This window comes from Notamacropus eugenii, chromosome 1, assembly GCF_028372415.1.
Source record: "Notamacropus eugenii isolate mMacEug1 chromosome 1, mMacEug1.pri_v2, whole genome shotgun sequence".
Classification (NCBI taxonomy): domain Eukaryota; kingdom Metazoa; phylum Chordata; class Mammalia; order Diprotodontia; family Macropodidae; genus Notamacropus; species Notamacropus eugenii.
Genome location: NC_092872.1, coordinates 324413031 through 324426068, shown reverse-complemented (window position 1 = coordinate 324426068; position 13038 = coordinate 324413031). Strand labels below are relative to the sequence as shown.

Genomic DNA, 13038 nt, shown 5'->3' with positions numbered 1-13038 from the left:
CACCCAGGGATGGTGAAAATGCCCACTGTAGAGAGATGGAGTATCTTTATCTTGTTCCAGGAATGGTAAGGAGGCCATTGCCACTGGATGGAAGAGTAATGGAATATGTTAGTAAGATATTTAAAGAATAAGAAGACTGAAAAGGTAGGGAAGGGACTAAGTTTTGGTGGATTTTGAACAACAGGATTTTATTTTTAATCCTGGAGGTGATTGGGGGAGGAGGGGTTGTTATGGTTGAATCTGTGCTTTAGGAAAATTACTTTGGTGACTGAATGGAGGAAGGACTGAATGGGGAGAGATCTGCAGTGGACAGACCAGCAGGTGATTGCTAGTCTAGGTGTGAGTAGGTAAGAGTGGTAGCAGTATCACCAGAGAGGAGGGGGCATATTTGAGAGATGTTGCAAAGGTGAATTGACAGGTTTTAGCCAACAGATTGGATATGAGGTCATGAGAGATAATGAGGAATTAGGATGATACCTAGGTGGTAAGCCTGAGGGTCTAGGAGGTGCTCTTGACAGTAATAAGGGAAGTTTGGAAGGGGGAAAGGTTTTTGGGAAAGATAATGAGTTCAATTTTGGACATGTTGAATTTGAGATGTCTATATGACACCCAGTTCAGGATGTATAATACAAAATTGGAGATGTGAGATTGGAGGTCAACAGAGAAGTTAGATTTGAGAACATCAGTATAGAGATGAAAATTGAATTCATAGGAATTGATCAAATCACCAAATGAAATATTATAGAGGGAGAAGGGGACCCAAAACAGAGCCCTGTTAGTTGTCATGGCCTGGATAAAGATCTAGCAAAGAAGACTGAGGAGTGGTTAGAAAGGTAGGAGGAAAATCAGGAGAAAGTAGTGCCCAAAAACAGGGAGAGAAGAAAATAATGAGAAGAGGGTGATTGACAGTGTCAAAGACTGCAAAGAAATAAAGATCATTGAGAAAAGGCCATTGGACTTGACAGTTACAAGGGCAATGGTAATTTGGGAGAGAGCAGTTTCAATTAAACAATGAGGTTGGAAACCAGCTGGTAGATTTAAGAAGAGTGATAGAAGAGAAAATGCTATTGTAGATGGCTTACTCAAGGAATTTAACCAGGAGAGATATGATATGATAGTTAGCGAGGATGGATGGATTTAGTAAGGGTTTTTTTAGATGATACATTTTTATTTTTGTTTTTTGAGGATATTTGTAAGTAACAGGATGAAACATGAGCATGTTTGTAATCTGTAATTGCAGGGTGAGATCAAAAATAAATGAGATTGGGAATAACAAAGTGGGGGGGCAGTCTTTTAGAGGAGATGGAATGGAATGGGGATATATTTTATGTGTGTGTTTATATATCCACAGTACATATGTGTGTGTGTATACCTATACACCTACAGCATGGGGTAAGAAGTGTTTTGAAGAGGGAGGATGAGGGATTTCAGATTAGATAACATTGCAGATTTAAATTTATTAACTTTCCAGTGGAAATTGAGAAGGAAGGGAAAGTCAGAGGTGAGCTAATGGCCTGAGAAAGTACTGAGGAGAGGACGTCTGAAGATTGTGATGAGGCTGATAAATAGATTTAGTATTGTTGAGGTTTAGGGAGAGATGAAATGATGTGGGATTATGGTCAGGAAAGAGGAATGTTGCGCAATCTGATGAAATGATGCTGGTGAAAGTGTTCATGTTTTACAAACCAAAACTATTAGAACTTTATTGCTCTGTATTTCTATGCCTGTTTGGTATGGATATATTTTTGCGTCTCTCTGGTAAACAGCTTGACATCAGGAGTCATTTATTCTTTTCTATGGCATCCTCTCCTTTTTTTGCTCCCATGGTATATGATTAAATATTTAGTGAACAACTGATTACCTAATTCTGTATATAATGTATGAAGTAAGGTGCTTAATAACTTTTTAATAGTAGTAATGGTTAAGAAAACAGACAAAACTTAAATTTCTGTGACCTGATGAAAATGTTTACTCTGGCTTCTTTTCATTGTGTGAGTCTTCTTCATTTGTCTTTTCTCTGGGCACCTCACATTCGGTTTCTACATAATCAAAGTTGCCTGCTCTATCCCTAAGTAGATCACTAGTAAAATCAGTACCATTTATCTGTTCTCACTTTCAGGTTGTGCAGCCTGACCTTAAAAAAGCTGGTTGTTTTCAAAGAATTGGAAAAGGAACTCATCTCAGTTGTAATTGCAGTCAAAATGCAGGTAATACTTGTTAAAAAAAAAACTGCTTGATTATCAGCGTAAGGCCTTTGATTTAACTACGTAGATTAAAAACAACTGGATTACATTTGTCCTTATACATCAGCTTTGCAAAATACTTTTCTTACGGAAGTCTTCTGCATTAGGTGTTGCAAGTTTTATTATCTCTGTTTTACAGGGGTAGAAAACTGAAGCCAATCCATGGTCTCACAAATTTCAGGTACCAGTGTTGGATTGTGGATTTGGGTTTCATCCTCTCAAATTCTGTACTACTTTCACTTTCTCTTGAAGAAAAATATTAATGCTGTACTCTGTATTGTAGACACTAGCCTGCCAGAAACAATTTTTATTAATATATTATTATTCTAAAAGGAAACATTGTCATATTTGACAAAATACTTTTTAAACTGACAGTCTAGTCATACCTTCAGATATGTCTTTCCACAAGTCATTTTGAAGGTCTGAGTTATAGAACTCTTGATAATTTCACAGTATAATAAAACACAAATCAGCATTAACGTTTTGCTTCATCAAATAGTCATTTTCACAAAAGCCTATTTAACTATCCACTGTGTGTCAGGTGCTGTGCTAAGTGCTGGCTTTATAAAAAAAGGGAGAAACAGTTCTTCTCAGAGAACTCACATTCTGATGGGGAAGACAGCATATCAGGGTCTTTGTACAAAAAATTATATGTCGTTTAAACTGGAGATAATCTCATGGGAAAGGTACTAGCATTAAAGAGGAGTTAGGAAAAGCTTATCTTAGAAGGTGGGATTTTAATTGGTGCTTGAAGGAACTCTAGGAAGCCCATGAATATGGAGAAGAAAGAGAGAATTCCATACATGAGGGACAGCCAGTGAAAATGCATGTAGTTAAGAGATGGAATGTGAAGAACAGAGAGAAATATGCCTTCATCTCTGCCTGCAAATACATATGTCTCTTCCATTCTTTTTATTTTATTTTTTATTTAATATTTTATTTTTTCCCAGTTACATGTAAAAGCAATTTTTAACATTTGTTTTTAAAACTTAGAGTTCCAGATTTTTTCCCTTCTGCCCTCCCCACTGACCTCATTGACAAGGCAAGCAATTCGATATAGGTTATTCATGTGTGGTCATGCAAAACATATCCATAATATCATGTTGTAAAAGAAAACGTAGACAAAAAACAACAAAAAACTTCAAGAAAAATAAAGTTAAAAAAAGTATTCCGACACCGTCAGTTCTTTCTCTGGGGATGGATAGCAATTTTCACCTTAAGTCCTTCCAAGTTGTCTGAGATTGTTGTATTGCTGAGAATAGCTAAGTCATTCACAGCTGATCATCTTACAATATAACTGTTACTTTGTACACAGCACATTTCATTTTGTATCAACCTATGCAAGTCTTTCCAGGTTGTTCTGAGAGCATCCTGCTCATTATTTCTTATAGTACTACAATGGCATTCCATCATAATCATGTATCACAATTTGTTCAGCCATTCCCCAGTTGATGAGCATCCCCTCAATTTCTAATTCTTTGCCCCCAGAAAAAAGCTACTATAAATATTTTTGTACATATAGGTCTTTTCCTTTTTTCTTTTCATCTCTTTTGGGATATAGACTCAGTAGTGGTATTTCTAGGTCAAAATGTGGGCATAATTCCAGTTACTCAACAGAGTGGTTGAATCAGTTCACAGAATGGTTGGTGATATCCACCAGCAGTGCTTTAATGTCTCATTTTTTACACATTCCTTTCCAACGTTTTTCATTTACTTTTTCTGTTCTGTTAGCCAATCTAATAGGTATGAGGTAGTACTTTAGAATTGTTTTAGTTTGCATGCCTTTACTCAGTAGTGAGTTAGAATAGTTTTTCATATGGCTTTGATAGCTTTGATTACTTCATCTGAAAACTGATCATTTCTTTTGATCATATATCAACTGAGGAATGGCTCTTATTTTTTATAAATTTGACTCAGTTCTCTATGTTTTAGAAATGAGGCCTCTCTCAGAGAAACTAATTCAAAATTTCTTTCAGTTACTGTTGCTTACTATATATTTCCCTCTGTTTTATCCCTACCCCCATTTATTCTACTCTCTCTCTCTCCTTTCACCCTATCTATCCTCAAAAATGTTTTGCTTCTGCCAACCTTCCCTCCCTTATATCGTTCTCCCCCCTCATATCCCCTTCCCCTCCTACTTTCCTGGAGGGTAAGACAGATTTCAATACCTGGTTGAGTATGTATGTTATTTCTTCTTTGAGCCAGTTCTGATAAGAGTAGGGTTTACTCACTACCCCTTACTTCCCTTTCTTCTACTCTACTATAAAAGCTTTTTTTCTTGCCTCTTTTATGTGAGATAAGTTACTCCATTCTACCTCTCCTTTTCTCTTTCTCCCTCTCTTTTCTCTCACCCCTTAATTTTATTTTTTAGATATCATCCTTCATAGTCAACCCACAGATGTGCCCTCTGATTATATACACTCCTTCTAACTACCCTAATAATGAGAATGGTCTTATGAGTTACAAATATCATCTTCTCATAAGTCCCTTATGATTTCCCTTTCCTGTTTACCTTTTTATGCTCCTCTTGAGTATTGTATTTGAAAGTCGAATTTTCTATTCAGCTCTGGCCTTTCCATCAAGAATGCTTGACAGTCCTCTGTCTTATTGAATATCCATTTTTCCCAGTGAAGGATTATATTTAGTTTTGCTGGGTAGGTGATTCTTGGTGATAATCCTAGCTTCTTTGTCCTCTGGAATATCATATTCTAAGCTCTCCAATCCTTTAATGTAGAAGCTGCTAAATCTTATGTTATCCTTACTGTAACTCCACCATACTTGAATTGTTTCTTTCTAGCTGCTTGCAATATTTTCTCCTTGATCTGGGAGCTGTGGAATTTGGCTTTTTAAAGCATTCTTCTCCTCATTGCCTTTTCATATCTCTTTTACCATTTGGTTTAGTCTGTTTTTTAAGGTGTTATTTTCTTTTGATATATTTTTGTGTTTCCTTTACCAAGCTGTTGACTTGATTTTCATGATTTTCTTGCATCACTCTCATTTCTCTTCTCAATTTTTCCTCTACTTCTCTTACTTGATTTTCAGAATTCTTTTTGAATTCTTCCGTGATCTGAGACCAGTTCATATTTTTGTTGGATGCTTTGAATGTAAGGAGCTTTGTTTTTGTTGTTTTCTTTTGAGTATGTGTTTTGATATTCCTTGTCACCATAGTAACTTTCTGTAGTCAGATTTTGTTTTTTTTCAACTTTTTGCTAAAGTAGGGCTCTGCTTCCGGGGTGAAGGAGACATTCTTTCAAACTTTGGGAGTTTTCTATAGCTGTTTTCAGAGATAGTTCTAGGGACCTGTGAGTTTTCATTTCTTCCAAGTTGTATGATCTAAGAAGAGGTGTTTACTACTCTCCTGCCCTGTTATCTCCTCTGTGTGTGACCACAAGGCCTCTTTTCTTCCCTGGAACTGTGAGAAGGGTCCTGCTTCACTGCAGCCAGAAAGCTCTTGTGTGTTGGTGCTCCTCCTGGCCCTGGAATTGCCAGAACTATGACACAGATCTGAGTATGGGCAAAGCAACAGCGTCCTGCCTCAGTGCTAGCAAAAAGACCCCTCTAATCTCTTCCTGATCAATTCTTTGATTTCCTTATCATCTGTGAGCTGAGAGCTCCAGAAGCAGCTGCTGCTGCTGCTGATTCAGTGGCTTCCAGGGTCTGCTCCTGATTTGCTGTTGCAGCCTGCACTTGATTATGCTCCATTTTTACCCAGATAGGACAGACCTTTCCTGCCTCCCTTCCAAATTATCTTTGGTTTCTTTGGGCTGAGAGTTCTAGAAACTGCAACTGCTGCCAGTCATTCAGTCCCCCAAGGGCTTGCTCTGGGTTTGCTGGGGATCAGTCTGCACTGGCATGGCTTGTGATAGACTGTGCTTCTCTTTTACCCTGGTGCAGCAGACCTTTCCTGCTGACCTTCCAGGTTGTCTTGGGCTGGAATTTTGTTTCACTCCTTTCCTGCATTCTGCTGCTTTAGAATTTGTTAACATTTTGAGAGGTATTTGGAGGGGCTAAGGGAGAACTCTGGCTAGTACCTGCCTTTACATTGCCATCTTGGCTCTACCTACTCTCTCTAACATTCTTAAAAACTCTTAATTAACCCTACTGTTCTGATATCAAATCTTTATTTCTCCTGTCTTTCTCAGCTAAACTCTGGACAAATGTCTATATTCTATGCCTCAAATTACTTTTACTTCTAAAATATCTGCACTTCTGCTTCTGAATTCATCGTTCAACTGAAAATGTTCCCTCCAAAGTTATCATTGGTTTCTTAATTGCCCTCAATCTCCACCTTTCTTGATCCCTGTAACATTTGATCACTATTGATAACTTTTTCTTGTATGCTATCTCCTTTGGGTTTTCATGACACTTCATTTTCTTAGTCCTTCTAACAATCTTATTTATCAATTTACTTTTCAGTTTCTCCATACTTTGCTACATCTCCTGAATGTGCATGCTTCCCAAATCTATCTTTTCTTTCTTTTTTTTGTGTGTATATTATTTGCTTCAGTTGATTTCAGCAGTTCCCATAGGTTCAATTATCATCTCTACATAGGTGATTCCCAGATCTAAGTCTATCTAAGATAGATTTAGATAGACCTCACCAATTGCCTATTGGATTCAAACTGAATGTCATGGAAACATTTTAAACTGAACATGTTCAAAACAGAACACCTTATCTTTGCTCTTAAGACTCTCCCCTCATCCTTCCTTTCTCATTTATTTATTTATTTAGTCACTCATTCATCCTTTTATTTTTAGTTTTCAACATTCATTTCCATAAGATTTTGAGTTTCAAATTTTCTCTCCATCTTTCCCCTCCCCCACCCCACAACACCATGTGTTCTGATTACCCCTTCCCTCACTCTGCTGACCTTTCAGTCACACCCCTCTCTTCCCTTATCCCCGTCTTCTCCCCTTTCTTGTAGGGCAAGATAGATTTCTATACCCCATTACCTATATTTCTTATTTTCCCAGTTGCATGTAAAAACAATTCTTAACATTCATTCCTTAAACTTTGAGTTCCAACTTCTCTCCCTTCCTCCCTCCCCACCCATCCTCACTGAGAAGGCAAGCAATTCAGTATAGTTTATATATGTGTAGTTTTGCAAAAGACTTCCATAGTAGTCATGTTGTGAAAGACTAATTATATTTCCCTCCATCCTATCCTGCCCCCTATTAATTCTATTCTCTCTTTACACCTTATCCCTCCCCTCAAGTGATTACTTCTTATTACTTCCTCCTCCCATTTGCCCTCCCTTCTATCATCCCCCCACTCCACTTGCTCCCTTCTCTCCTACCTTTCTGTAGTGTGAGATAGTTTTTCATATCAAATTGAGTGTGCATGTTATTCCCTCCTTAAGCCAAATATGATGAGAGTAAGCTTCACTTTTTCCCTCTCACATCCCGCTTTTCCCCTCCATTGAAAAAGCTTTATCTTCCCTCTTTTATGAGAGAAAATTTGCCCCAATCTATTTATCCCTTTCTCCTCCCAATATATTCTTCTCTCACACCTTAATTTTATATTTTTAGATATCATCCCTTTCTATTCAACTCACCCTGTGCCCTCTGTCCATATATATGTATATATATAATCTGTCTGTCTATCTATCTATCTATCTATCTATCTATCTATCTATCTATCTATCTATATATATATACACATATATATGTATAATCCCTCCAACTACCCAAATGTTGAAAAAAGTTTCAAGAGTTACAAATATTAGCTTTCCATGTAGGAATGTAAACAATTCAACTTTAATAAGTTCCTTATGGTTTCTCTTTCCTGTTTACTTTTTCATACTTCTCTTGATTCTTGTGTTTGAAAGTCAGATTTTCTATTCAGCTCTGGTCTTTTCATCAAGAATGATTGAAAGTCCTCTGTCTCATTGAATGACCATTTTTCTCCTGAAGTCTTATACTCAGTTTTGCTGGGTAGGTGATTCTTGGTTTTAATCCTAGTACCTTTGACTTCTGGAATATCATCTTCCAAGCCCTTTGATCCCTTAATGTAGAAGCTGCTAGATCTTGTGTTATCCTGATGGTATTTCCACAATACTGGAATTGTTTCTTTCTGGCTGCTTGCAATATTTTTTTCTTGACCTGAAAACTCTGGAATTTGGCTACAATATTCCTAGGAGTTTTTCTTTTGGCATCTCTTTCAGGAGGTGATTGGTGGATTCTTTCAATATTTAATTTCCCCTCTGGTTCTAGAATATCAGGGCAGTTTTCCTTGATAATTTCATGAAAGATGATGTCTAGGCTTTTTTTTTTGATCATGACTTTCAGGTAGTCCCATAATTTTTAAATTTTCTCTCCTGGATCTGTTTTCCAGGTCTTTCACATTGTCTTCTGTTTTTTCATTCTTTTAGCTTTGTTTTGTAATTTCTTGGTTTCTCATAAAGTCATTAGCTTTTGTCTGCTCCATTCTAATTTTTAAAGAATTATTTTCTTCAGTGAGCTTTTGAACCTCCTTTTTCATTTGGCTAATTCTGCTTTTTAAAGCATTCTTCTCCTCATTAGCTTTTTGGGCCTCTTTTGACGTTTGGGTTAGTCTATTTTTAAAGGTGTTATTTTCTTCAGCATTTTTGGGGGTCTCTTAGCAAGCTGTTGACTCACTTTTCATGATTTTCTTGCATTACTCTCATTTCTCTTCCCAATTTTTCCTCCACCTCTCTTACTTGATTTTCAGAATCCTTTTTGAGCTCTTCCATGGCCTGAGACCATTGCAGAAGCATTGACTTTTATGTCTTCCTCTGATGGTCATCTGAAAGGATGGAAGAAAATACCTGTTCACCAAGAAAGTAACCTTCAGTAGTCTTATTTTTTTTCCCCTTTTTTGGGCATTTTCCCAGCCAGTTACTTGACTTTTTAGTCCTTTGTCAAGACGAGGGTATACTCTGGGGAATTGTAAGTTCTCAGATCCTCCAAACTGGCTCAATCAGGGGAAAGGAGTTTACTCCTTTCCTGGCCTACACTCTGGTCTGGGAGGTGCCAAAGCTTTTCTGCCTAGGATCTGTGAGTAGAATTCCCTTTCTAGACCCTGTATCAGCTCCACCATGCCAGCACTCTTCCTCACCGCAGGACTGCCACTCAGTGATGAGACCCAGATCAATGGCTCAATTCCCCTATGGTCTTTAGGTGGAGGGCTTCAAAAATGGACAGGGCTGCTGTTGCTGCCGCAGCCTGGGTCCAGGGCTAGGGGAGGACCCTGCTCCCTTCTTACCCAGGTGAAAAAGCTTTCTCACTGACCTTTGAAGCTGTCTTTGGCATTTGTGGGTTGAGGGATCTGGGAACCAAAGCTCTGCTGCAGGGGATTCTGTAGTCAAGGCCAGCTCCAGTTCTGTTTCTGCTAGTACCTCATGACCAAGGCTGGTCTGATCTCCGTGGTCTGCACTACACTCTCTGCCCCATGCCATAGACCTTTCCTATTGGCTTTCCAGGCTGTCTTGGGCTGGGAATTTCTTTCACTCTGTTGTTTTGTGACTTCTGCTGCTCTAAAATTTGTTTAGAGTCATTTTTTTACAGGTATTTTATGAACTGTGGGGGAAGAGCTAGAGTAGGTGCATCTTTCTACTCCGCCATCTTGGCTCCAACCCTGTGAAGTTCCTTATTATCAAATGTAGCACCGTCTGACCTGCAATCTTAGTTTCATTCTTGACTTATTTACTCCCAGCCTACATATCTAGTCTTTTGCTAAATCTTGTCATTTTTTCCTTAACAACATTTCTTGTATTCATTCTGTTCTCTCTATTCACACAGTTGCCATCTTGATGCAGGCCTTCCTCATCTCATGTTTGGATCATCAAAATAGCCTTCTGGTAGTCTCTGTACCTCAGGTGTTTTGCACACCAACTTATCCTTCACCAAGCTGGCAAAGTGATTTTTTTAAAGTGAAGGTTTGACCATGACATCTCCCCTTTCCCCAACACTCAGTATACTCCATCGGCTCCCTATTACCTCCAGTATCAAATACAGATCTTGTTGTTGTTGTTTTGGGTTTTTTTTGATCTTTTAATGCCCTTCATTACCTGGCCCATTCTTATCTTTGCTATCTTTCACACTTTGTTCCCCTCCAAGTATTTTTTGATCCTGTGCCACTGGCTCTTTTTCTTATACTCATGCACAGCACTCTCCTTGACTTTGTGTCCTTTTATTCGCTGTCCTCATGTTGAGAATGCTCTTATTCCTCACCCCTGGCCCTGGCATAGACTCCTATCAGGAAGAAGGGAAGATTTTTTTCTCAAATAGATTAGGAGAGAAAGTCATAATCCTTGCCCAAGAAAAAAATTCCATGAAAACTAGGATATACCACAAATCAATAATCTTACAAGAAAACAGGAAATATTAGGACAAATAGAAAAATATGTAAATATCCTATAGGCATTCACCTTGAAGCAATTTTAAGTGTCATAGGACCAAATTGGGACCTGACAACTTCACTGCAAGCCAGAGTAATTCTTGGAATACAGGTATATCAAGAGGCAAAAATATATAACTTTATAACCAGGAATAACTTGGCAAAGTTGAGTATAGTCTGATGGAGTATGAAAATGATCTTTTAAAGTACTATTTCTGATGAAATGTCCAGAGCTGAGTAAATGCTTTGAAAGATTAAGACCAAAGTATAGGGAAACCAGAAAGGTAAATTTGAGCATTCGGAAGGAACTTTGTGATGGCATTGTAGTAATGTTCTAACAGGGTAAATAAAATAGAAAAGTCCCTGCAGAACCTTAGTATCTTCAAAGGGTATTTAAGAAGGTAAATAAGAAAAATGGAGATTCTGGGGGTGGATTGGTTTTATTCTGAGTGTTTAAAGAAATACACTAATGTAGATAGAAAGAAGAAGGTTGAATTAGTTACAAATGGAGTACGTAAGAAAAATACTACATAAACATGAAGAGAGATAGATGGTGGGGGGAGTGGACGTTGTCTCTTTTATCCAAACTGGACAAAAGACGATACATATGTGCATATATACACAAAGATTTTGGTGTAAAAGTACACCAAGGGGTGGGAGAGGGAAGGCAGGGATAGGGAAAGGGAGGACATTAAGTGGGGAATAATACTGGGGAAGAAATAGCTGCAAATAATTAAAAATTCCTGACCCTGAAGGACAGAAGTAGGAAGGGAGAAAGAAAAAAGAAAACTAAACAACAAAGTAGTTTTTTATATTGCTCCTTAAATTTTTGGTGAATGACTAAAAAATGGTATATTAATGTAACAGAATAGTTTTACCTCATAAGAAATGATGAAAGAGATAATAATTTCACAGAAACTTGGGTGGCATGAACTGATGCAGAGTTAAGTGAGCAGAACCAGAAGAAAAATTTATAGAGGGGCATCAATATTGTAAAGAAAAAGAACATTTAAAGGCTTCAGAACTCTGATCAATGTAGAAACCAACTTTGTCTCTGGAGTACCTATATGTAACCCACCTCCTTACAGAGGTGATTGATGCAAGGTATTGGGTGCATTTTTTTTAGACCTTGGACTGTGTATTTGTTTTGCTTCTCACTGGAATCATCAGTGGCATTCAGCAGCCCCTGGGTGTCTGATCAGCCTTTTTAGGGATTCTACTGCTTACCTCCTGGTGTGAGGAAGGGGCTAGGAAAGGTGCCCTAAAAATTGTCTCCTTACCCAACCCTGGCCTGATTACCATGGCAGTCAAGGAATCCCACTCTGTGGTCAAAACCAAAAAGTACAACAACATCTGTGAAGACAATTCCATTCACCATTGGTACATGGAACTTGCGGACACTTAATAGACAACACAAAATCCAGTAGACCTGAAAGATGAATAGCTCTTGTTGCAAGTTATCACATCCAAATAGCAGCCCTGTGTGAAACAAGACTGGCAAATGTAGGCCAGCTTACTGAAGTTGGACTTGGATACATGTTTTTCTATAGTGGCCACAATGAAGGGGAGCACTTTAACTGCAACGTAGGTTTTGCAATCAAAACTGATCTAGTCAACAGGCTTCTATGTTTGCCAAAAGGAGTCAACAACAGATTCATGATAATGTGATTGCCACTTGCAGGAAAACGTCACACCAACATGATAATGACGAGTCCTGATGAGGTCAAAGAAAAATTTTGTGGAGACCTGGAGACACTTTATCAGTGTGCCAAAACACAATAATTCTGGGTGACTTTAATGCTAAAGTAAGCTCAAACTACCGCACGTGACAGGGAGTCCTTGAAAGGAATGAAGTTGGAAACAGCAATGGTCCCTTACTACTGAAGACTTGTGCACCTCATGGCTTTCTCCAACACTGTCTTCCATTTACCTAAATGCATTAAAACTTTGTGAATATACTGTGGTAGTAAACATTTGCATTTCATAGACTATGTGATTGTAAGGAGAAGAGACAGATAGGATGTGAGAATGATGAAGGCAATGTGTGGTGCAGAATGCTGGCCTGATTGTGGACATGTCCTCTCGAAGTTAAATATTCCCATTCAACAAAAGCAGTGTCCCCAAGGCAAAATGACTACCAGAAGAATCAGTGTCAACAAATGAGAGATTTTCTCTGAATGGAAACTTGGAAGGAATGTTGAGCCAACGTATAGTGGACAACAGTGGAGCAGAGAAGGAGTAGGAAGTTTTCAGAGATTTGGTGTATAGCACTTCATTTCCTCACCTGAGACAGAACACTCACATACATCAGGACTGGTTTGATGAAAATGATGGGGAGATTCAGATACTGCTAAATGAAAAACAAGAACAAAAACAGAGATTACCAGCAGGATAGTTCATCCATCTCTAGGAAGGCAGTGTTTTATTCCATCAAAA

The 13038-nt window shown here is 38.2% G+C and overlaps 1 protein-coding gene across 6 annotated transcripts in view; it reads left to right on the top strand.

Annotated features, from left to right (window-relative positions):
* The window catches only part of PACS2 (phosphofurin acidic cluster sorting protein 2), a 193099-nt gene that overhangs the window by 1623 nt on the left and 178438 nt on the right, over nucleotides 1-13038 (top strand). For 4 of the 6 annotated variants that reach the window (XM_072629677.1, XM_072629676.1, XM_072629679.1 and 1 more), the window contains exon 2: nucleotides 2120-2207. In XM_072629677.1, the coding sequence (XP_072485778.1) occupies nucleotides 2120-2207 (88 nt within the window). Of the gene's footprint in view, nucleotides 1-2119; nucleotides 2208-2382; nucleotides 2425-13038 lie in introns of those variants that run through there. The other 2 variants (XM_072629680.1, XM_072629681.1) reach the window with 2 other exon arrangements.